Source organism: Anser anser (assembly GCF_964211835.1).
Source record: "Anser anser genome assembly, chromosome: 2".
Taxonomy (NCBI): domain Eukaryota; kingdom Metazoa; phylum Chordata; class Aves; order Anseriformes; family Anatidae; genus Anser; species Anser anser.
In genome coordinates this window covers 49,241,669-49,266,826 of record NC_139721.1, presented here as the reverse complement: position 1 = coordinate 49,266,826, position 25,158 = coordinate 49,241,669, and the positions used below count along the sequence as shown (strand labels likewise).

The 25,158-nt window shown below is 41.9% G+C and overlaps 3 protein-coding genes across 18 annotated transcripts in view; 2 read left to right on the top strand and 1 right to left on the bottom strand.

Moving 5' to 3' along the window:
• The window catches only part of TTC39C (tetratricopeptide repeat domain 39C), a 40,334-nt gene extending 27,429 nt beyond the window's left edge, over positions 1 to 12,905 (top strand). For both annotated transcript variants that reach the window (XM_083823047.1, XM_083823048.1), the window contains exons 8-14: positions 10 to 117; positions 603 to 712; positions 1,420 to 1,543; positions 4,074 to 4,171; positions 5,065 to 5,169; positions 9,178 to 9,216; positions 9,847 to 12,905. In XM_083823047.1, the coding sequence (XP_083679173.1) occupies positions 10 to 117; positions 603 to 712; positions 1,420 to 1,543; positions 4,074 to 4,171; positions 5,065 to 5,169; positions 9,178 to 9,216; positions 9,847 to 9,936 (674 nt within the window). In that variant the 3' untranslated portion in view covers positions 9,937 to 12,905. The remainder of the gene's footprint in view (positions 1 to 9; positions 118 to 602; positions 713 to 1,419; positions 1,544 to 4,073; positions 4,172 to 5,064; positions 5,170 to 9,177; positions 9,217 to 9,846) is intronic.
• Positions 12,906 to 13,041: 136 nt separating this feature from the next.
• On the top strand, positions 13,042 to 23,704 carry CABYR (calcium binding tyrosine phosphorylation regulated). Of its 3 annotated transcripts, XM_083823050.1 has the most exons (5): positions 13,042 to 16,439; positions 16,521 to 16,574; positions 19,619 to 20,527; positions 21,417 to 21,830; positions 22,222 to 23,704. In XM_083823050.1, exons 1-4 carry the CDS (start codon positions 16,286 to 16,288, stop codon positions 21,806 to 21,808), a joined length of 1,509 nt encoding a protein of 502 aa, XP_083679176.1. In that variant the 5' UTR covers positions 13,042 to 16,285; the 3' UTR covers positions 21,809 to 21,830; positions 22,222 to 23,704. The 3 variants fall into 3 exon arrangements, with proteins under 3 accessions (XP_083679176.1, XP_083679177.1, XP_083679175.1); XM_083823051.1 differs by lacking the exon at positions 21,417 to 21,830; XM_083823049.1 differs by having other exon boundaries at positions 21,417 to 23,704.
• Positions 22,903 to 25,158, bottom strand: part of OSBPL1A (oxysterol binding protein like 1A) — a 77,949-nt gene continuing 75,693 nt past the window's right edge. For all 13 annotated transcript variants that reach the window (XM_083823034.1, XM_083823033.1, XM_083823038.1 and 10 more), the window contains one exon: positions 22,903 to 24,092. In XM_083823034.1, the coding sequence (XP_083679160.1) occupies positions 23,990 to 24,092 (103 nt within the window). In that variant the 3' untranslated portion in view covers positions 22,903 to 23,989. The remainder of the gene's footprint in view (positions 24,093 to 25,158) is intronic.

Below are 25,158 nucleotides of genomic sequence, written 5' to 3'. Positions count from 1 at the left end.
AATTTTTAGGTTGGTGCAGCATGATAGAGATGAATTTCAAAGATGCATTTGAGTCCTTTGAAAGGCTTAAAAATGAATCCAGGTGGTCGCAGTGCTATTATGCTTATTTAACAGCAGGTGAGTATTTTCAGTGATGTGGGTAAGTGATTAAATCAGCGATGTGATATGGCACTGTTTTGTTTCGGGTGAGTTGATTAGTGTACCTAGTGTGTTCCACACTGCCAGCTGCTTGTGCAGCTATCTGTCAGACTTCACTTATGTAATTTTATGTCATTTATTAATGCATGTGCATATGCCCTTGTCCTCCAGCTATAATTATGATATGACCTATCACTACAGTGAAAATGTATTGCAAAGATTTAGGTAATAAATCATTAGGGTTTGGGTGGTATTAGTCCTTTAATGGATACGAAAAAAGAAATGCTGGCTCGTTAATGATCACAGAAGGATACCTGGGAGAGCTGGGATTGTGTTCAAGTCCCACTCTAGGTCCTTTGCAGAAATGAGTGTTTTTCCCCCCCATAACTTAATGATATTTGATCTTTTTTTCCTGTTTCATATCAGAGCAGTATTAACACATTTTTGTTTCTGTGTTGTTATAGTGTGTCAAGGAGCCACTGGTGATGTCAATGGTGCTCAGGATGTGTTCAAGGAAGTTCAGAAGCTTTTCAAAAGAAAAAACAATCAGATTGAACAATTTTCAGTGAAAAAGGTTTGTGTTTAGCAAAGGCTAACTTGTTTCAGTACAGTAGTTACACCTGATAATTTTGTTGCATTATTTACCAGTATTTATTATTGAATGAATATCTGTTTTCTCCTGTGTTGCTTTTGTCAACTTATTGGGAAGGATTCAGGTGGAAAAACAATAGTGTCACATATTTTAAGGACTCGGCAAAGGAGATGTTAATTAGCTATTCACTTTTCAACTGAAGTAATTATTAAAGAGACAAATACACAATACCGTAGTTGTTTTGGTGATTTTTCTCTCTGGCTTTGCTTTTCTTTCTCCTTTTTTATCTTGTCTTGTTTGTCAAAGCCTTAGTTCTTTTTGAAAGCTAGGGAAGTCTTGGAAGTAGACAAGTCTATCCTAGCCCAGACTTGTCTAAGAAGTATCACCCAACCTATGATCTTGCAGATGTTGCTGGGTCAGCATCCAGTCAGTATGTTCTTGAGGTTGTGAAATAGAAAAAAACACATCTAGGATAAAGAAGCTTTAATTTTGGTCAATATGTAAGTCCTTTAATTGAAAGATTTTGATTTTCATTCTTAGTCTTTAAGCTACAATGACGTTTCATTAAAATTGTTGGGTGTTTTCATGAAACAATTACTGTTTGTGATATATTGTTTGTGAATATTATGCTTGCTGTAAAAGTACAGATGACAGATCTTCCCTCTTTTTTCTTTCTTCCCAATTTGCAGGCAGAAAGATTTAGAAAACAAATGCCAACCAAAGAGCTCTGTGTCCTGGCATCCATTGAAGTATTGTACTTATGGAAAGCACTTCCAAACTGTTCCCTCTCCAACTTACAGCATATGAGCCAAGGTATAATATGGGTCCTTGATATATTTGTTTTAAATGAGGTATACAGTTTCTTCTTTTGTGCAGACTGGCTGACTGTTGTAGCATGAAAATTTAAACCAGCATGCATATGTGATAGCAAAACAGTTCAAGTAGCAGTGGAATAAGGACCCATTAAGATTCAGCTTAATACTTCATTTTTACCATTTGTATAGTTTCTTTTGGAAACTTTTTTTTTTTTAAACTGTTGCATATAGTTGGGTTTCTAATCAGTTATGTATGCCCATTAGAATTATAGAATCATCTGGGCTGGAAGAGACCTTCAGGATCATTAAGAACAAACATAAATAATTGCTCAAAGTGAAACAGTAGCGTGGTAGTTACTGTTCAAAGTCAGCAGACAAAATTGAACTCATTTAAACCTAACTTTAAAATTAAAAAATAAAACCACTAATTTATTTCTGCATGTTAATTTTCTTCTAAGAGGGAATATGTAGCTTGTGAGGCTATCCATGATGTGGTGAGGTTTCTTTTTATGTTGGCTGCTGGGAGCAGAATCTTAGTGGTGAAAGGTGTTCTGCTCTTGCCTCTTTCTCAGTCTCCAGATGTCTTTGGATGAGATCTGTCTAAAAAAATTATGGTAGCAGTGTTTACCAAGAACTATTTACTACCCTTCCCTCCATCCACACATCAGTCTTTTATGCATCCTGCAGTTTCCAGTTATTCTCCGCTCCTTCAGAAAATTAAAAATAAAGTCTGCCACTCAGATTTCTTTGGTTCTGTAATTGTGAGATTTTGGGGGTCGTACATGATTTTTACATAAAGCTAGAAAACTAGGGTCAGGACTAGTTGTTTTTTTCTTTTTTTTTTTTTTTTTCAGGACTAGTTGTGATTTTGTTCTTTTTTTTTTTTTAATTTAAGGTAATTTGTCTGTTTAAATTATATGGTGGCAGTGGGTTGCATTCAGATCCCTAGTTTTGTAGTCTCAAAAGACAGTGGTGAAGGTTTTAAAATGAGATTTACTTGTATGAAAATAGATTCCAGTATTTTTTTTTTTGTAATTTGCCTGTAGAACAATCAATCTTATAGATTGCAAACGGTATTTACTCCTGTCCTGCATATTCAAAAGCAACATAGATTTTTTCCTTTAAGCTTCCATCTGGTGGTGCACATTTTAATGTGAAGTAGCAATATGGATTAAAATTCAGTGACGAACTTCTTGTAAGGCTTGACACTGACAGATGTGTCTGCATCAGTGATCCTTGGTTCAAGATTTTCTGCACAGTGAAAATGTTGCCATGCCTTATGTGCATCTCAAGAATGATGAGCTGATAAAGGATATATATATTTTTTTTGTTTGCTGCTTCTTCTCATGGGCAAAGGGGGGTTTACTATGCTGGAGGGAGTTTCCAGGCTTTTCCTTGGGGCTGGAAGTTGACATAATAAAGCTCTGGTTTGTAGGAATTAAGTTGAACCCATGTGTATCTTCATAAGTAAAATGCCACGTAACTTTAGACTTTCAATAAAAATGAGAGCTGGCAGAATTATGTGTTGTGTAGTGTCCAAATACTTTATGCAGCTAATCCTTAATTATTCGTAGGTGGCTTATTTGTGATGTGGATAAACCATTTTGTGACTGCAGACCTGGTTTAAATCCATCAGAATTTGTTAGATGAGGCAGAATGAGAAGTTAAAGGAGCCCTACTGCTCCCAGACCCTAGCTCCTTTTGAAGGCTTGAAAAATCCTGCAGACACCCCTGTTACTGTAGTCTCTGGAAGCGATGGTGCAGACAAGTGCAAATGGTTCCTCGTGGAACTAGTCTTGGCTTAACAGAGCTGTTCTGAGCTGTTACTAATAGGCTTGATCAAAATGGAGCCTGACTCATCTAGAGATGGTTACGTGTATCATGATTCATTGAAAACAGCACTATGCAGCTGAAGGCACAGTCTGTCCCTAGACTGTAGACCATCAGAGGTCTGGCAAATTAACCTTATCTGCTCATCAGCACTGGGAAGTGTGATGCCAAAGTACCCTAGTCTGGGATTTTAAGTCCAGTACAGATTTCTGTGTCCGTCACTTGGCTTCAGTTAAGAACAAATCAGCTTTGTCTGGACTGCTTGGTTGAGGTTTTTTTTTTTGCTGTTATCCTTGTAACTTGGACTATATATTTTTCTTTCAATATCTGGAACAACCCGGTTGCCTTTTAACACCAGGAAGAGTTGATTGTTTATGAACTTTTAACTTTCTAGTGAATGCTTCAAGGACAAGTAGAGAAATGTATTCTCTTCCATTGAAAAGAGCACACCCACTACTGCAGAGGGCCAATTCGTTCCTGTTAGGAATTATTACCATTAGTGACAGATTGCTTGAAGAGACTGACACAAAATAGGTTGTATTTTAAAGAAACCAAACTACTCTGATGTAGATTGTTACTAGCATCTCCTTTTTCTAGTTAAATTGAACTGTTAGACTAAAAGTCACCATAGATCGCAGTTATTGTCTAAGGAAGGATTTCAATCCATCTTATTTGTTTGTTGAAATCTTTTCATTAAGCTTGTCAGGATGTTGATGATTCATCAGCTGTTGGTTTGAGGAATTTGCTTCTTGGCGCCATACACAAATGCTTGGGAAATTCTGAAGATGCTGTTCAGGTAAGTTGTTAAATGATAATTATAGCATTAATCCTGTTTTATGAACTATTATATTAAACAGTAAATATTGTTGAGAGAGTGTTAAGTCACTAATTTTCAGTGCTATCGATCCGTCTGTTGTATGAATTCCAACAGAATAGGTTGGGTTCTTTTCAAATCTTGTAATTTAGTGTGGCTTTGTTATAGTATCTGTTGTAAAAATAATTGGCTAATGTTGAGCAAACACGGAAGCTAACGTGGCTTGTAGAGGAAGAGTTAAGGGGAAGCTGGGCAGAAGAATGGAAAAGTTCTTCTGCTTCTGGGTTTACTCTATCCGACAAAGAAAATTCAATAAAAATGAAGGCTGACCTTTTGAAGGCATAGATATACTGCTCTAGAGCTATTAGACACTGAGAGCTCTAATTATTAGCACGTACCAAAAAATAATTTTGCCATTGCTCCAGACTGTAGGCACACTCCACATCTCTGTAGGCGCAACTTTTTTTTCTTCACTCCCCAAAATGGAATACAATTCACATAAGGAACCTGGGAGCTGATGCTGGTGTTAAATGAATGTTTTCTGTTTTTCTCAAGCATAGTTTAAATAATCAATGTGCTTACTCTTTGAAATTAAATTTCCTTGTTAGGCCTAATACCTTTCAATATAAAGTTGGAAAAATCTTGACTCAGTTAATACATTGCTTGGTAAAAATACAAACAAATGACTTTTACCTTGATGTAAAAGTGTTAGTGAAAACCTCTGTGTCCTTGCTTAAAGAATCTCTACCATTGGAAATTTAAACTTATTTTAGCTCTGGGCTAATTTCTAGTGCTTGAAGTTGACAGGTACTTCTGGATTTTTAACTGATCAAACAGTCTATTTTAATGTTATTGCAATCTTTTTCTTTGTATAGTTTTTTCAGCGAGCTGCTAAAGATGAGCTGTGCCGTCAGAACAATTTATACATCCAGCCATATGCTTGCTATGAACTTGGCTGTCTTCTATTAGACAATCCAGAGGTAATAGTATAATCTATTTTTTTAAACTCTTAAATATCTACTGTAGAGATTTATTTATTTATTTTACTAAGAAATGTAGTGTGTTTTAGGTAGCAGCATTTTAATTTCAGTGTTAAGAGCTTCTCTTAAGGACATTCTGAGGTGCTTAATGCATCTGTTGGTAACACTGCAATGACATACTTTGTTACTGGGTTTTATTCCTATGTAACAGAGTCTGAGACTGTCTGGAATTGTTCAGGGGAGTTGCTACATTCCTGACATTAAGTGATGTCTTACTTCAGGATTAAAATAAATGTTTGCAAACCATCTGCATTTCTATGGCTGTGATATTTATGGACAGCAAGCACTGAAGCAAGAGTTTTGATGAACAAAGCACTATACTTTGTTACTTAGTACTTTGCAGTGAAAAGCACTACAAAGACTTGTAAAAAACACTTTCTTTTCACCCCTCTGGTCATGCCATGATGCCCATTTTTTTTTTCATACGTCACTTACAGCAACAGCATATGTAAGTACTGGGGTACAGAAATACTTGCGTTGCCCCTGAGGATGCAGAGAACCCTCTCTCCCTGCACTTGCCCTGTGTTCCTGCTGTTGGTGACAGCAGAGGCCTGGTAAAAACTCCTTGGATAGGTAGGGATTTGTTTGCAAATAACAATTAGTGAAATTAGATTTCCTAGGTGAATGTCTAAGATCCTGTTCTTGCATATTTAATTTTCTCTTGGATACTGTTCAAGTTCAAAGATTACCTGTAATATTTTTTTTCTCCAAATAGAAGCGGGTGTTTTCCTAAAGTATCTCCATATTCTTGAATCAAACTTATACCGTGAACAATATGGCATTTGTCAAGTCTTTTCATGTTGGGAATATTTCTGCCCACTCCTGGACAAATGTCTTCATAATCTCTGTGGTGGTTTTACCCAGCTGGGCAGCTGAACTCCACCACAGTCACTCTCTCACTCCCCCTCCTCAAAGGAAACGAGGGAGAAAATACGATGGAAAGGGCTCAAGGATTGAGATAAGGACAGGGAGAACACTCAACAATTATCGTCATGGGCAAAACAGACCCAGCACAGGGAGACTAATTTAATTGATTGCCTATGACTAGCAGACTACAACTGTGAGAAACAAAGCAAACTAAAAACACATCCCACCCTCCCACCCACCCTCTTCCACCTCCTCCCCCTGAGCGGCACAGGGGAACAGGGGAATGGGGGCTGCGTTCAGTCTATAGCACTTTGACTCTGCTGTTCATTCTCAGTCCCTCTCTGCCCCTGCTCCCCGTGGGGTCCCTCCCATGGGATGCTGTCCTTCCCGAACTGAGCCTGCGGGGGCTGCCCACAGGCAGCAGCTCTTCAAGAACTGCTCCCACACGGCTCCGTACCACGGGGTCCATCCCCCAGGAGCAAACTGCTCCGGCACGGGTCCCCCACGGGCGGCAGCTCCCCCCAGGCCCCCTGCTCCTGCGTGGGCTCCTCTCCACGGGCTGCAGCTCCGGCCCGGGGCCTGCTTCTGCGGGGGCTCTCCATGGGCCGCAGCCTCCTCCAGGCCACATCCACCTGCTCCACCGGGGGCTCCTCCACGGGCTGCAGCGTGGAGATCTGCTCCGTGTGGGACCCATGGGCTGCAGGGGGACAGCCTGCTCCACCAGGGGCCTCTCCACAGGCCACAGGGGAACTGGTGCTGCGTGCCTGGAGCACCTCCTGCCCTCCTGCTGCAGTGACCTTGGGGTCTGCAGGGCTGGTTCTCACTCCCTTCTCCCAGCTGCTGCTGTGCAGTAGATTTTTTTTCCCTCTCTTAAATTTGTTCTCTTTTTATTGTCGCTCTCTGGCTCAGCTCTGGTCAGCGGCAGGTCCCTTTGCAGCTGTCTCTGATCTGACATGGGGCAGCTGCTGGGCTCTGCTCACAGAGGCCACCCCTGCAGGCTCCCTGCTACCAAGACCTGGCCACGTAAACCCAATACAATCTCCCATACCAGTGCATCCTCAAAGCTAACTCAACTAGGGGCATGCATACCATCGTACTATTTTGTGATATATAAGGAAAGTGATTTTAGTTGTTTAAATTCCTGGAAAGCTGTATGTGCTTGGCACTTTGGCTTTCACTCTGATGTGAAATAAGGCTTTTGTTGTTCTGAATGAAGAAAGGAATCACCTGATCTTCATACTTGGTTGACGAATACATTTGATTGCTCAGGTCTTCGCCCATACTCTGCCTCCCGGGGAGCTCCGAGTTTCCTAAAGTCGTGCAACTTCACCACTCACTGTGCTGTTTCCTTCCTCAAACGTATCCTCACTACTCGGGAGTTTATGCTGCTTTATGTAGTACCTCCTGAATCAGATTGCAAGTTAGGGGAAGTGGTTACAGGGAAATAGCTTTAACCCCCACCTCATTGTATGTAGTTTTATAAAGTCATGGGGTTGATAGTATCTCATGTTCTTAAGATTCTGGTTTAGGTTGCTTTTAGTCTTACCTTACTTAATTATCTGAGCTGAACCTTTCCCTTGAAGAGGAAAGGAAAAGAAAGTCTTTCAATAAAGAATGACTATCACAATTAAGGACAGAACTAGAGAAAATGCTTTTAAAAATAATACAAATAATACTCTTTTTGAAAACTGTGATGCCGTATGACATACAACTCGTCTTTGAAGCCTGGTAGGGAAGTCTGAGTTCAGTAATGTTCCTGCTGCTTTTTTTTTTTTTTTTAATGTTTAAATTTGATTATGTCAAGTGTCTCAAAAAAAAAAAAAAAAAGAAAAATGTTGCAACTGCTGCTAGGTAGAAGTGTGGTGGGTAGTGAGGTTATCTCAAAGCTCTGCAAATTTAGGAGCACTCCTTCTGTCCTTGCCTTATATGTGAAACATGCACACAGAAACCAAACATACTTTATTTTGTGTGTTCGAGGGCTGAACAAGCCTTGGCTTGTAGCTGCTACTGAGAAGCTATGGTAGCACTTAGTATCTGAAAGGAAACTACCTCTCTTGGCACTTGGGTAATAAGGAGGCAAATGTTGCTTGACTTGAATAAAGTGGCATGGGGTGGGAAAAAGAAAAAGCTGGAATTAGAGGTGAGTGGATGCTATTTTTAGAAGACTGCATTTACTAGCTTGAGGTACCATGCAAGTCATATTTAAGAGCTCTGTAATGTTTAAGAAAGAGAAGGGAATAGTATTTTATTACTCACCTTTACCAGAGAGGCTAAGCATATTGAAGAATATGCACGTTAGTATAAAAAGCGTGCTTTTGTTAAATATACATTCCTTTAAAATGACTCATAATTACATGTTTGACCCGTCATGCAATCTGAATCATCTTTGTTAATTTTTAACTTGGTTAGAATCAAATTCTTTGAGATTTTAGTATGGTTACATCAAGAGTAAGATTTTTTTTTTGTAGATGTTCTTATACGCCGTGAATGTAATTTAACCACTGTAAATACATAAGACCATATTTGGGTATACTTGAGTAAGAAAACTTATTTTTTCTGTCTCTTATCAGCAATTCATTATTTATTTGTAGTACTTCTACTATACAGTACCTTTTTAGAAATAAAATGTGAACTTTTTGTAGTAAATATTAATCGGCAAATACATACATCTTTTCTTTGGAGTTTGAAAATGAGATTTCTGAAAACTTTTAGTTCCTTAAAAAAACTAATTTTGTAAATAAAAGGCTTAAACTTTAATTAAGAATCAAAAATTACTCTATAGGTCAATTAGTCATGAGTCACTAGTCTCCCTGTGCACTGACGTAGCTCACCAACGTCAGCAGCAACATCCATGTGAAGCTGCAATTGCTCCTTCCTTTGTTAAAGACTTGAAATATGTAATACTTGACTTGACTGCCTCATTAGTATTTCTGGTTTCCTACCTAACCTGAGAGGTTTTCGTCTGCTTGATACCTTGTTTTCAAGGTAGAGATGCTGTTCTGGACTGACCAGGCTGTATACTTGAGATACTTTCTGTAACGTTTGCGATGCATTTCTAATGCGGTATCTGTCTTTTTGTAGACTGTGCCAAGAGGCAAAACCTTACTTCTCCAAGCCAAGGTAAAAACTGAGACACTTTCAAACTTATCTTTCTGAGAGAAGGGTATTTGAGAGGTGGTATTGTGTGTGTTTGTTTGTTTGTTTTGTGGGTGTGTCAGTGTCCCTCACCTGTAGTCTACAGCGCTAACATGTAGGTACACATTTTTATATGATGCACATTTATGTTATGTAGATATGTATTGATAGGTCAGTCATGGTACAGAGCCCACGTTAGTGACCTCTGCTGAAGTGTTAGGACTTTGCCTAGTTTTTCAACTAAGACTTGGATACAGAAACATTGAAAACTACAACTTGCAACTTCATATATGTCGTATCTGGTCCCTGTCTTGGGAGTGAGTGTTGGGATTTTTCTAGAGCCGTAGGACTTGTGTAACTTCCCAGGTGCTGTTAATCTAAATAGATTCCAGACAGGACATTGGAAATGGAAGCTTTCTGCTCTCTTCACCAATTTGGAATTTCTGTAATTATTCAGTTGCTTTGGGTAACGCAGGGATATAAACAGCAATAAAGAATCTCCACCTCTTCTCTTCAGTCTGTTTTGCAGTGTGACCTCTTAAGCATTACTAGTAAAATCATCTTCATATGCTAAAGTGAAGGAGGCTAATAGTTGCATGTTTTTTTGTATTTCAGGAGGAATTTACGGGCTATGACTTTGAGAACAGATTGCACGTCCGCATACATGCAGCATTAGCCTCTCTAAGAGAAGTAGTTCCACAGTGATGGACAGCAAGTTGTGTTATCCTTTCCCACAGTTTCTGCACTTTAAGATGAAGCAGAAGAAAATGCTGTTGGGAAGACCAGCTTTTCTTCTGAAAACCACTTGTGCCAGAGACACTTTCATAGTATGGTCAGAGTTGGTATGGCTTAGTAAAATATTACAATTTTTATTGGAAGTAAATCAACCAGGAAGAAGGTTAAGTGACCTTGTATATTTTAACTCTAGTTTTTATTTTGTTTAAACCAGGCTGAACACAATTACTTGTAACTCTGCAAGCGAACCTAAATAAGCACACAAGTTACTTCAACAATATTGGCAGATGTGATTTTTACTTTTTAAAGTAGATCTAGATCTAAAATATGCTAAGGGGAGCATTTTTGTTTTGACTAGAACATGATAAAAGTGGTGTAAATGTTGAAGATGGGAGTGGGCAGAACGCTTTTTTTTTTTTTTCTTCTTCAGGTATTAGCTGATAAGCAAGAGGGAGAAAACTATTTGGCCACAAAAAGCAGGTCCTGCTAACTTGGAGTGGTTTATTTCAGTGACTTCATGAGTAATGTGTGGATTTTAAACCTCCCATCCCCCTTCCATTCTTAATTCCTTCCCCTCCCAACCCAGCTCATAGTTGCGATATAAATTATGTCAATGTTTAGGATCTATGCTTCTGGTACATTCCAGCCACATACTTTGTTTTACATGCAATTACAGTGAGAGCAGTTTTTATTTCTGTTCTTAATATTCTGAATAGTACATTAAAACAAGTAGGCCAGATAGAGTAATTTTATGTATTTTCCATTCAAGCTGCTGAACCTTTATGGCAGTGACCTTTAAAGGTATTAAACAAACACACCCACTCCCCACCTCCAACCCTATTTTGGTAGCTTTACCAATACTACACTATCTTAAGTCTCTGTATGGTATTCCAAACCTGTGGTGTTAAAATACCAAGATACCAAAATACCTCTGAGAGCTTGATACTTTTTTCATGACCATATAATTTTTAATACTTGGCCATCTATGTGCTCATGTGTAGCTTTTTTTTTTAAAAAAACTCTTTGTAATATGTAGTATCTCCTTGTGTTGTATATTCAATTAGTATCATGTTCTAGGATGGTCAATATTTTTTTAAAGAAGCTTATGAATGGAAATCTGACCAGGAAGTTAGTTCAATTGTGTTACTTTGTAGAGCTAAGAAAACTGGGTATCTTTGGAAATAGTTATCTAAAAGCCTTATCTTTACTTTGGTCAGGTTGCCTTAAACAGTTCCTTAGCTTAAATATTTTTCTTTTCTTACCTTTTTGCAGAATACGTTGCCAAGGTTTTAGACCTTGTCTGCACCTAACCTTCATTGATTTGCTTTTGAGGTTGCATCTAAAGCAAGACTGATATGGAGGAGAAGTAGTAATATCATATTTGGTAGGCCAAATGAAATGGTTGAGACACTTTTATTTCTCTCTAGAAATACACGGTTCCTGCTATGAAAGGCATTCCTAGAGCAGTTAAACATTTCTGTTGCAGTTCCCGAAGGAGAGGAGAGACTTTATTTTTCTATATCCTAGGTATGTTACAGATAGTAGTACACTGTTGGGTTTTTTATTCAATTTAATCAGTAATATTGAGTCACACAGGAGTGTTCAACCTTATTTGAATTGGTCAATCCAAATAAGTATTGAATAGAATATAATATATATTGTGTGTGTATATATATAGTGACTGCTTAGAATTCGAATCATTATTAAAAAAAAAAAAAGGTCTTTGATGTACTTGAAATCTTATTTTGTCCTACCTGACTTTTAACATTTTGTAGTCAGAGAAACAATCCACTCTGGGTGAATAGCTAGAGACGGTACATTTAATGACAAAATTCCTTTAAAATGCACTGCTTAAATATAACGTGAGACTAGGCTGTTCAGGACACAAAGCACCTGCATGCGATTTGTGTTGGGATGTCTAGGGGTCTACATACTTGGAGGTAGCTAGCAAATTGTAGTAAACTTATTAAAAGGCCTGTTCTTCTCACCAGGCCGGGAGAGGGTATGGAAAGACACTATATATTAATGTAACAGTTTAGCTCTGTGCAAGTTGCAGCTTTTCTGTGGATTTAGCAACTCATCTGATTTCATCACTGAAATGGTACTATCTGTTTCTGTAAGTTTTTTCTCCCCTCACAGGAGAATCTCCTACCTTGTAAATGTCAAAATTATTTTTTATGTTAGATTGTGCCTGTGATGAGAAAACATTTCACTTGTATTTTGTGTAAACTGATAAGTTTTTATACTTTGGAACTCGGAGGCATGGTCTAATAGCAATAATGGAATATGCATCTTGCTAGTTCATATGTTAAGACTATCTTTACTGGGTCAGGTATTTTTGTTGATGTTGATGCAGTTTTTATCTCAATATGACTCATTTCAAATAACTAGAATTTATAGATGTCACTAAGTGGCATATTTATTGTGATGTACTGTAAATGTTGTTAATTTACAGAACTTGCACTTTTATATTTCTGAGTAAAATTAAAAGAAACGTGGACATGAGTTTTGTTCCTTTGCTCCTCAAATTTGTCTTTTAAATTGGTGGCCTCCTGAACAAGATGATATCAAGTATTGGAAAAACTTCTGGGATGTCAAGTGACTCTGTAACAGTTTTCTAGTCAGCAATTACCTCAGCTTTTGTTCTTCCAGTATAATTATAGGTTCCTGTTTTGGAAAGTGAGTTACATGTGTCATGTTGAGATCAACCATAGAACGAACAAGGTTTAACATGCGTTTTTAAGAAATCAAATTTACTCGTTCTTCATTTTAAAAAAAAAAGGAAATAAAAACAACACACAAGTGTAATTTGTTGTATTCCTACACCTTTGTAAAATGTTTCTAATTTACTCTAAAGCAAACAGTTTAATTTCTCTCTGATTTTTAATGCTTGTTTCATATTCTGGTTCTGCTTTATTCTGAAATAAAATTCCCCAAACATTATATTGAATTGCTTATCAATTTACAACAATCTGATCATCTTCCTAATGACTGATCGTGCTGTTGTTTAAAAACTGCTCTGTAGCTGTTTGGAAGTTGAAAGGGAACTAGCATTATACTGGTGTAGAGCTATACGTGGTTTTACAAAGGTGTTGCTAGAGCCTTGGTGGTGTGGTGAAAGCAGGGTATCATATATAAGACATGTGAATTCCCTTTCCAGTCATTACTAAATTTTCTTACTAACAGTGATAGTGATCATTTGCATGAAAAATCACGTAATCACTGAACTGTATTATTAAAGGTAATATTTAGAAGTAAAGGTACACTTCTAGCTGTTTTTTAATGCAATTGGGGAGCCAGTGGCATTTGACCAAAACATCTGTCATTGGATCAGTGGAGGCTCTTGAGAGCTGGTCTACAACAGAAATGGTAGACTCCACTGAACTTCAGGAGTAAGTAATACAGATACACTGCCTCTAATTCTTCATCCTGACAGAGCTGTACAAGAAAATACTCTATATAAAATTAAAGTTTGGGGGTGGGGGGGAATGGGGAATTGCTTCTCTGCTAGTTACAATTTGAGTAGATGCTTATACAACATTGCCTTTCATTCTGATGTTTTGAGGTGAGTAGAAAATGCTTCAAAAACTCCTTTTCTGTGAGTCTTTCTGGATAAGATGGAAATATTCTGCAAGCAGGTGAGTTCCAGTTCAGGCTTTTCTGGAGTTATATACTGAACTATTTCTATTTCGCTGTATCTTCTTTAAACAAGTTTGGACCCCTTTGGATCTCTCTACTAAATTGCCCAAGATTTTCATGACCTGTTTAGTTGCTGTGTTTTAACCACAGGGAGTTCATGTTCCGTTGTTTTACTGTTACCTATAACTTTTTTTCATTGCTACTTTCTCCAGAATGCTTTTTATCTATTGATGTGAATTCTTCTAAGACAGTTTTCCAGTGTACAAACTGATTAATCTCTTGTGTTCGGCAGGACGGCTGGTCCTTAGCCAGATTTTCCAGTCATTTCTTTTTTTTTTTTTTTTTTTTGCAGGCTGTGCTTATGTATAGGGGGTGCCCAGAGAGGCTCCAAGTCAAACAGGTGCAGATTAGAAAAGCTTGTCTGAGTTGAATATTCCAGATGTGCAGAGGGGAAGAGAGACTGTTAGACTTGGTTGAACAAAAAAGACGTTTACGTAATATACACCTACCCGTATTTCATTCAGAGCATTATGTTTAATGTATTGAAAAAAGGTAATTGTACTCCTGGAGACTCCAGGTTTCACTTGCAGCAAAGGTCCTCAGCAAGGGGAAGATGGAGTCAGAGACATGTGCATACACCTTAAGTAAAAACAGTATTTTGTAGCTTTGGTAGGTAAAGCTAGAAAGTTTTCTTGGAGATTTTCATATATGAATGCAAACCTCACTTAGAATTCTACGAAGGTTTCTGGGGAGTAGAAATACAAAGATGGTGTGTATGAAAAATGCAAGGCCTGTTCTACCTCTTTAGGTGAAAGATTCCAAGTTTAAAAAAATAAAATTAAAAAACCTAACCATTGTGATACATTGATCTTTTGTAAATTGTCTTTGATGAAGAGTTAATGATCAAATTGTTTTTTTGTTTGTTTGTTTTTTTGTTTTGTTTTTTTTTTTCTCAGAAACAAAAGGTTTGTGTGGGACCTTGATTCACTGAACTTCTGTCTGGTAACTAGTCTCTGTCTCATGTAAGATTTTAACCTTGTCCAGAAGCTGTTACTTCTGCAGATGGGGCAGAAGATGGCAGGACAAGGTCATTATCTTCAGTTAGGCAGACTGCTCTTAGGCTGACAGGCTCTTCCTTTTTGGCCCAAAGGGCAGTGTGTTTTAGTGGAGCAGCTGGTACAGGTCTCATCATGGATTTAGTCTAGGTGGCTTCCAAAGCTGGCATTCAAGTTCCAGTGCAGTGAATTAGTTCCCAGAGAAATTCTTTTTCCTATAAGCTCCTGGGTTGTGCTCTTCCTAAGTTTCATACAGACGTTGTTAGTGGCTGAAGCTTTTTAAATATTTAAGGACACTTGTGCTTCTGTTCAGTGACCTCTAATTATTTTCTGTTTTATGGCATCTGTATCTAAACATCTTCAAAGCTTTTGATATGCAGTTTCACAGGCCTGGAATTTTGGAAGTTTTCCAAAGAAGGATATTTACAAGGTGTATTTTGATCCGTATTCATTGGGATGTTCGCATGACATTCTGCACACAGGTACGTTTAGTGTGTTTATGAAGTCCTCTTGCTTCCATATGCTCTCCATACTGAAATCTAGACTTCAGATTATTCTGACTCCAAAAGTAATACATTCTCTAGTCCCCACATGTATTCTCAAAGTATGTCCTATTCTGTAACATTCTATTATACAGAAGCTGTTTTTCCTAATTTCGTAAGTCTTAGCGTATTGATACTTAACTTTGATTTTATTTTTTTTAACATCATGGCCTGCATTGACACTCTCCGGAAGCGATGAGGTATTGTATGTGGGATTTTCTTAGTGAAAAATTGTTTTCTAAGGATTCTTTCATGGAAGAAGCATTTTGTGGTGTTTAGCATTAACATACTTTCCAGTGAAAGAACTCGAAAGTGGTACAATGTTCTGTTAATTTTGAGTAAAGTCTTACAAATATGTTACTTGTTACTAGAGGAAGCCATTGTAGGTCACCTACACACTTCAGCAGCAAGGACAACTGAACCTTAGATCGTCTGTGCCCCTGGCAGCCCCTGCGGGTTGCTGCAGAGTCACAGATGCCCGGCAGCAGGTAGGTGGGCGATGATTCCTCGTCATCGATGGAAAAGGGTCAGAACGGACCGCTGCTGGGATCCACTGGATCTGGCGGTGACGCGGGAGAACTGTGATGTCACGGCCCCGGGGAGGCTCCGCCCGCGGTGCCCCGGCCTCAGCGGGGAGGCTGCGGTGGGAGGGGGCCCTCAAGCAAGCAAGTACTGGGGCTGGGGGCTCGGGGGGGGGGGGGGGGCATGTCCTGCAAATGTCCCAGGCTCCTGTGTAGATGGTTCCTGTGCCTCGTCACAGGGGCGTTTGGGTTTGGTCTGCCCTAAAGGGATGTGCGTGGCACCGGTATAAATGACCACGATGGTTTCCTCGCTGTAGGGTCAGACCCCGCTGCCCAAAAGGCCCCGCAGTGTGGGGGTGAACCATTTGGACACTGCACATGGTAACTGCCCCCGTTACATTTAAGGAGCGTTTGGGAAGCCTTGGAGAGGGGCTGTTGGTGGCGTGGCACGAGATGAGGTGCTGCAGTCACGTTGGACACCTCACACTGGGATGGGAGAGCAGATGCTCAACTTACCCATCTCCTTGTTGCAGATGAGAACCTGTAAGGCACCTTCCAGCGGATGAAGATGAGCCTTTCAGTGACCGAGCTATCTGTTCCAGACAGCCTCCACACCTTACTCGAGGGTGTGACCACAGCGGTCATAAAACACAAACCAGTAGACACTGCAGAGTTTGTAGCTCTCTATTTCCGAGACTTCATTGCCTTTCACAGAGGTTTGTTCCTACCAATGCTTATCTGAAGAGGATGAGCTATTCAGGTGCTAACTCCAGTTTAATTTGTGCTTCTGTTTTCAGACAATCTAAATTTGGACTTACAGGAAGTGGTGAAAAAATTTGATTTCAAGTACGGTAAGATGATTGCTTATTCTTTTTAAAATATTTTGAGACCATGTTCCAACATAAACAGATGCAAGTAGTTTTCATTTACCGTGGGCTACATCCCCTCTATATGCAGCCCTGTGAAAGAGGTGCATGGGCTCTGTGCTATTGAAGAGGTGGACATCTTCAGAAAGCACCTGCTTCCATTTAGTGTGGGAAGAGCTAGTCCCCTGGGATGCTCTGCTTTCTGCTCAAGCATAGGGGACAGCTAGGGTACTCTGGGGCATTTTAAGACATTGCAGTAGGATTTATCACATGCTAAGCAGATAGCGACTTCACAAGTTGTACCTATTCTTTGCAAATAGATACTCTTTGTTTATAGAAACCCAATTTAACTCTGCATGTTACTGATTCCTTTGGAAAGTGCTGGGAGTTCTCAGCTGCTCCCTGGGTTTGGCTGTAAGGGCTGGAATAGGTGGTGCCACCTGGAGGGTTGTGTGGGAGCAGTGATGGGTGCGTTTTCTAGCCTCAGCCTGTTGGTATCTGTCCTGCTGGGTTGGGTCTCCCTTGTCTGCTTACCAAAAGTACCAGCGTGTTCAAATAACCCATCACCTGGGGCTATGGTACAGACAGGTTCTTTACAGATCCTGGGCAGAATGAGAACGCTTCTAAGTTGTAGCTGTGATTAAAGCGTTGTTATTTCACAGAACGTTGTAATTAGCCTAGCACTGGATTTTTATAATCGGAATCACTGTAGCAGAGAATTTTATAACTAGCATGGCTTATGGTTACTTAGCATTTGTTCTGAGCACCTGGAGCCTCTGCAGATTGGGGCAAATCTTAATGCTTAGCATGCAATATAACAATCATAATCTAGGCTCAAAATACACGTAAATGAGTACGAGTCACTCACTCAGTCCTCAGAGGAAACAGTCGGTGGTGGGAGCATCCCTGACCACCAGGAGGTTCGTTGGTTTTGCTGTCCAGCAGTGGTTCTGGTCCAAGCCCTACTAAGACTTGCAGCTGCATGATTTTCTAGGCAGGGCTCTGTGTGCCGTTACTTTTCCCTGTTCTGTGACGGGGCCATCACCTCCTGGTTGGCCAGGTGCCTGGGACCTTCAAGATGCTGGCAGGGAGGGAAAAGTTGGCCCAGTGTCCAGGACCTTGAAGATGGGTGAGGAGGGAAGACGCCAGCCTGGTACCCAGAACCTTCAAGGCCAGGGATGAGGGGGAAAGGGGTTCGGCTGATACAAGACCAGCTTGCTCACATGTAATGGCTATTTGCCTTCTAAAATGGCATTAGTTTTGCTAACCGTATTACCAGGCATCGGGGATACAGTTTTTTATCCCCATTGCTCAGAGTCCACCTTAGCTAGCTTCTGAGTAACCCTGCAACTAGCCAGCACTGGAGACAGTCTTGGTCTATAGATTGAGAGTTATGCATTGAGGAAATTACAGCAGTGATGAGATGTCTCAGCTATGAACAGGAAGTGCTATTATCTTGTTCCTAGCTTAGGTTCTCCTCTAAAACAAAACTTAGAACCACTGACTTCAGAAGTAGTTTTCTTCTTGTAAAAATGTCTGGTGGAGATTGCAGCGTGATTTAAAATATCAATGACACATGCATTTTAGTGCATTTGCAAATGTTGCATTAAAGATAACACAGCTGTTATTGCATAATGTCACATGCAAAAACTTTGTCTGAATACCTGTCAGTGATTCGCTTATGTTACTGCAAACTGACCCCACTGTAATCACCACACTCCAGTACGCTTCACCCAGAGGGCGGTGAGGCCCTGGCACAGGCTGCCCAGAGAAGCTGTGGATGCCCCATCCCTGGAGGTGCTCAAGGCCAGGCTGGATGGGGCTTTGGGCAGCCTGGGCTGGTGGGAGGTGTCCCTGCCCATGGCAGAGGGGTTGGAACTGGGTGATGTTCAAGGTCCCTTCCACCCCAAGCCATTCTGATAATACAAGACAGCCTTGCCCTTCTTCCCTTGTAGAGCACTTAGATTAGAGAAAAGAGCACTCTGATCACTTGATCAGAGAAATTCTGTAGCAAGCTCACGCAAGAGCTTGAGCTTGCTGCAGAACTACCTCTGGAGCTTCCCTCTATGTTGTGAGCATAGTTTTGGGTCTGTCTGGGCACTAGCAGGCAGCTAGCTTCTGTAGCTGCAGGGGAGCCTTTCTTTTCTATAGCACTGCCCGATACCGACAGTGGGGCTGTGTTGGCTTGGGGACAGCAGAACAATTTTTTAATTCTGTCATCCTTTGAGTTGTTTCATTTCTGATCTCATCCAGTCATGACTTCAGAAGACAGCTCGATGCTAAGCTGTGATGGTGTGTCCAAGATTCACTGTCTTTTCTGCTCTGTGCTACATCCACAACTGTACTGGTCTTACACATTGGCTAATGCTCACTAAACATGACAGCCGACAGCTCTTGCTCTTGTTTTTAATCAGTGTTGAGGGGTTTATTGACCAGCTGGTGGAACACTGTTCTGATCCCCTGAGTACTCTCATGTGTTCCTCCCTTGACAGTTAAGCACTCAGCCGTTTTTCACTCTGTATCTAAAATTTGTTCATGGCTTACCTTCTTCTTCCTTTCGGTATGTGTTAAGTCACGCAATCAAGATTCTTCAGGAAATTAAAATGTCACTGTCTGTGCATCTAAAGTAATTTGTGTGGGTCCAAAGTGTTCTCAGGCATTGCGAAGGTGAACCGTAGTCTTCTTGCTGGCTTATCTGATGTGCTTAACACAAAAAACTATATTTTTTTTTTCTTTAGTGGTGTTTGTGGACAGTAGTTGAGCATGTAGCCATCGCTGTAGGATCAGAAATACAGTTAAGGCTTCCTTGCTTTTGAAGTTGTGCTACTGCCTTCTGAATTTTCTTTCCCCTTACTGATAGCCAAGCAACCCTCCCCCCCCCCCCCCCCCCCCAAATTACACATCTCTGCAGCCTAGGAAGCCTCACAGTTATGCAGTAGAACATCTAATTGGGTTGACACTGAAATCACTCTTTATTTAAATGGAAACATTTGCTAACCTATTGCCATTATGTGCTTTTTACTTTGCAGAAAATCCGACTGGGGAACTAGTAAGGAAGGCATCGTACCACAGAGACATTTCACTGTCTAATGAGCCCCAGAAAAAGGAAGCCTCTACTGATACAGAGGAAGATCAACTTCTTGAAGACCTTGCTATCGAGTATAGCTCCAAAGTAATTCAGTGCCCATCAGCTGTCAGTTCTATGGCAGAAAACAAACCCTCCACTGGACGTGATGGAGCTCTATCCACTGGGGTCCCTGAACTTGCCTATGTGCCTGCTGATCCCGAACAGCTCGCTGCCCATGTGCTAGGTAACAGTGACTCTGCTTATTCTGTGAGGGATGTGGCAACCAGCGTGCAGACTCTTGATGAAGACTCTCAAGCCTCAGAGGATTCGTTTGCACTAGTAGACAATGCTGACGAAGATGCTGCTGCTGCCTTGGCAGCTGGGGCTTCTGTCGAGGCTGTTAGGTCACAACCAGGAGTGCAGCGTTGCTCCTCCGTGGCTGGAGAACCGGGGCCCTCAGACAGCCAGGCTGATGTCTCAACAGATGATGTAAAACAAGTTTCCTCAGCCCTTTTGCAGGAAGAACCATTACCTTTTCCTCCACCACCACCACCATCACTTTCTTCCCAAGGGCAGTTGCAGGCTGCACCTTCCGGCAGTGCAGCTGAGGCTATCCCCACGACTGAGGGTTGCGATAAGCCGATGGTGGATGCAGGGGTTCCACCTTTCATAGAGCAGTTCCCAGAGAAAATAATCATTCCCTTTATAGAACAAACAGCTTATCTGTTAAAGATTGAGCAGCCATTAAATGCAGGCCAGGTCTCCTGTGCTAAGACCTTAGGTCCACCTGCTGCTGGCGCAGTGTGCCAGCCTGAGAGAACGGAATCCGCAGCACACATGGAGTCAGCTGAGCAAGTTTATGTCATGTCAGGTAAGAAGGGTCCTTGTGTCGTCTTCCTGTTCCAGCATCCAGCCCTACTGCCTTCATCAGTGGTCATTAAATGGAAAACCACCTACATCAGTGCAGCGGAGAGGCAGTGACTTTTGAGAAGCCACTGTACCAGCACTGCTTGGCCACAGTGCACGTCAGATCTCTGCAATCTGTTCCTCTTCTTAAAAGATCTCACATTCCAGCATTGACGTATGAGGTTTTCCATTTAAAAACAAATGGTGGTGGTTGCCTGTGCTGTCTTGGTGAATCTGGCGAGTTTCTGCAGCTGTGCTGGGTGGGCAGAGCACTGGTCATCAGTTCTGCAAACATGAAGAGAGCTGGTGCGCTGATTCTTGGCGAGGCCCTTGCCAGTGTCTCTTCCCAGTGGTGATAAGTGCCTGGCTCATCCCTCGCCCAGCTGGGAAAACCCTCCAGGGTGGAGCTCCCCTGCCCCAGGTCTCCCAGGTTCTGCAGAATCTGTCCAAGCCTTATCCCAGGTGCTAGGAGAAGAAGTACAGTTGTGAGGTCTCAGGAAAGCATGTTGTAGAGGAGAGCTGAACTTGAGCAGCTCTGTAAATTAACACTATTGGCTCTTAAGAAATGGTTTTGGGAGAGTTTGGCAAGCCTCAGTTTCAGAAGCACTGGTCAGATGGCTGAGTTCTCAAATGCTCACTCAGAAGAGCCTCTCACCACGAACAGTTTCACTTTCCTAGGCTGCAGGTGTCTGTCAGGTGTCTGTCAGCTGTGTTTCAAACTGCATCTTCTATCCCAGCTCTCTTCTACCATGCTTGCCTTTACGAAGGTATGTTTGTCTTAAACATAAGGACTTAGACCGTGACTGGCATTCACTGCTCCTGACACCAGCCCTCTTACGTTTTTATCTTTGTAGCCATGGCATCAAGGGAAGCCGGACAGCCACCACCATATTCTAATGTGTGGACCCTCTATTGCCTAACTGACTTGAGGCAAGGTCAAAAGCCACCACCCCCTGGCCAGCTGTCACAAGTGTCTGCGCCAATTTACGCGATGCGAGAAGACAACAAGAGGGGAGATATTCCCGCCTTCATTTTAGTGGGCTCTGCTGTTCAGACCGGGCGGGACTGGCAGGCTCTTCCTAGCCACGCTGTCTTCACACAGCAAGGGGCCGGTGCCAGGAGACTCACGGTAGTCCCAGTCCCCGTAGCCAGGCCAGCTGATGAGGAAACAGACAGGCCGGGCATGCCAGACTTTATCTCGGTTGCCATCCCTCTGGATAACGCGATGTCTGCCAGGCAAGGCTGACCAGCTGGCGACACGCACGCAGGTATAAACGCCCTCGCAGAGGGTTACAGGGGAGATGCTGGGGTTTGGCTTTTGCTGCTGACAAGCATAATTCAACCCATCTTTAACTATAATTTGGTTTAAGGCCAGCGATTAAACTACTTGTCATGCGTAACAGAGCCGGTGCCTTTCCCAGCTTGTTACTTTGCAATTAGTACTACTGCTCCTGCTCTGGTTTTAGCCTAAAGTAACCAAGATTTAATCTGACATTTACATACAGATCAAACTTTTTTTAATAAAAATCAGACTGCAAGTGTAGCACGACAGTGTTGCAAAATACTATTTCACTTTAGAGTTCATTTAGGTAACATAATTAAATTGTAGTTCTCAGTCTATACTTTGTACTGAGTTCATGCTTTTTTTTTTTTAAACAGGTTGAGAAGCGATGCTGGCTGGCCTTCAGGCCACCTTTGTAAGGCATGGAACAACATATTAATAACTGCTTTAAAAAAATGACAGCAGTTAGAATTGCATCCTGTGCATTTTATACTTTTCTAGCCCAGCACAACGTACCCCATGTAACTTTCAGCAGGCACTATGAAAATGCACTATTGCAATGTGACCAGAGGCAGCGGCTGCAGCTGTTGTGTTGCTGAGTGCTCCAGCTCCTTCACTGTGCTAACGGTGTATGCATAAGCTCAAACAACACAGAGATTATGGGGAGCTGAGGTTAGTTCAGTGTGTAGTGTAGAAAAGGAAAAAAAAAAAAGTCTAGTTGTAGTCTGCTGGGGTTATACTCACAGGAAAGACTGCCAAGAGAAGGCATTTCCTCTTATCTATGCAAACGCCACCGCATCACTGCACTACCTGGGTAATTCTAGTAGCGTACACTAAAAATAGAAAGTATCTCATTGCCTTTGGAACAGTTTCGCTGGTCCAGCTTCCAGCCTGGAGGTCCCGCAGCCTCCCTGCAGTTCAGGAAGGAGGCACTCCCTTCCCCACCTCTCCTAAGCAGGGAAGAGGGTACTGGAGCCCACTACACCTTCGCTGCAGCAGCTTTTGCATTAGGCCTGCTCTGAAATGCTCAGCACTACTAAACAACACTCTAGACCATATGCAAGAAGTTTTGAAGCCTTTATTTAGTAGCAATTAAATTATTCGATTAACACTAACCTCCAGACAGCAGTTAAAATATTGTACAAAGAGCAGCTTGCCCTCTCGAAGCTCTGTACACAGTTCAATATAAACTTACACTCTAAGATTGAATGCACCCCACTGAAAAGGGGTAAAGCAGCTGTGCACAGGAGGCCTCGCCGAGGTGCCTTACTACCTCTGAAATGCACAAGACTTCCTCCCAGGGAGTTTGCGCAGTACAGACACAGGTCCTGTCCCCCACCACCGTGTCCCGCTGGGTCCTGGGCTGGTTCAGTTCTTGCCTTTTTGCAGGGGTGCTGGGCACCAGAACTTCTAGTGCATTGAACAGATTCTTTTTTAAACCTGTTACTAGTGTGCAGTTCGAATCAGATCTGTAGGTGTTTAAATGGCTCTTAATTCCATAAACCATAAGGTTGGTAGCAAAACAGGAGAGCAAAATTCAAAACACACTGCACAAAACATTGAATAAATACCTCTGAGTAATGTTACCAGCTTAAACAACTGCATGAATGCTCCAGAGATGGGCACGCTTCTGGAATCTGGCCAGAGCTCAGGATTCAAGGGAGTTGCTTTAGTAAAAGAAAAGTCACTTTATGAAAAATTACATCTTTACAAGAGTGACACACCCTCCTTTGCTTTAAGAACGGACTATTGCAATTACTTTGTGTGCTTTTAAACGTTCCCATGTCACAATAAATAAAACCAGTTTTTACTTGTGCCGACTTTAGCTACGAAAGAAAGTATTCACAGAACAGCCGAGGGTGTTCTAGTCCTCATACACCACAACCTAATATAGGTGTATTCAGCAAACGGGGCAGCTCTACACCGTGACGACGCACTGGCGTTGTCCGCACGGGACCCACCATCAGCCACAAAGTACTCCCTACCTCAGGGACTGCAGGCCGTGTACCACCAGCTTTACTGCGGAGACGTGTAATATTCTGTTGGATAACATGTCAGTTTTTTCAGGAGGTAAGTAAAACGAGGGGAAACATTAAAACAGATTAAGACTTATTTGTGTCTCAGCCACAGGCTTCTTATTGCATTTTAATAAATATCAGGCAAATTAAAGTAGTTTCTGTCCCAGTAGTTGCCAGAATAAAGCCAGTCCTGTGTACCGGTGTAGGGGTTGGGGCCTTGGTGGAACCATCTGTAAGGAAACACGCAGCACGTTAGGGAAGCTGTTCACACCTTTCTGGGGAAGTTCAGAACTGCTTTGCTGCATCTTCAGTGGTTACTGCTCAAAGCAATTACAGGAGCCCTCCAGATTTTAAATTCATAAGTGGATTTAAAGCAGTCTTCAGCATTTAGATTTCCCCATTCCCAACACCACTTTAATGTCTCCCAGGTGAAGTTGCTGACACTTTGTTATTTTGTCACTTGAAGCAGTGGAGATTCACATAAAAAGGACAGGTTCAGTTATACTTCAAAGCAGTTGTGAACAATCATTTTGGCATGCATGAACACTAACAGTTTTGTCAAGACACGTAAACACTGCAAGCGCCACAGTCCTGGAAACAGAAAAACGTTAGGCTCTAGATCTCCCCCTGTGTTTCACGGCCTTGTTTTGCAGTGCACTGACTCAGAACAAGCATGTTAGCTCCCCTCAGCACCGACGAAATGCCCCCCACAGGCTATGGGGGAAGTCCTGGCCTATCACCGCTTAACGCCTTGCACCCCGGTGTCACTGCTGTGGGGCTAACCCCAAAGCCAGGAAAGCTAATTCCAGCTGCAGGAAATCATGTGCAAGCTTCTGCTAAGCTGGCTGGTGCCAGGCACGCTGGCTGTGGCCTTCATTCCCCTCCTCTCTCCCCCTGCCCCCTCTGGAAGCAAGCTGTGTGTACGTGCCCACAGATGCGCACACATGTAGCGGCGTGGGGAGGTGGGGGTGACTCTGTAGGGTACGGTGCACTTCACAAGGCCGGACTGCTGGCAAGTGTCCCCCGGTGGCAAGCAGGGCCTGTCAGAGCACCACAGCACAGGAGTTTGTCCTCCTCCCTCACGCCAATGCCCTATGGTGTTACTGAGTGCTGCTTGCTGGTTGGGCCCAGCTCGATTTTCCGCCTCACAACAGCAGACCGCACGCTACCACAGCCCTCTAGCAGTTAAAGGTTTTGCTGTGTTTTGCCAAGCCACGTTCGCAGTGCGAGGCAGGTTGCTAGAAGCCCTTTCTGTGGTTAATAAGCTCCGTAACCTCCTTTCAGCTCCTCAGTGGC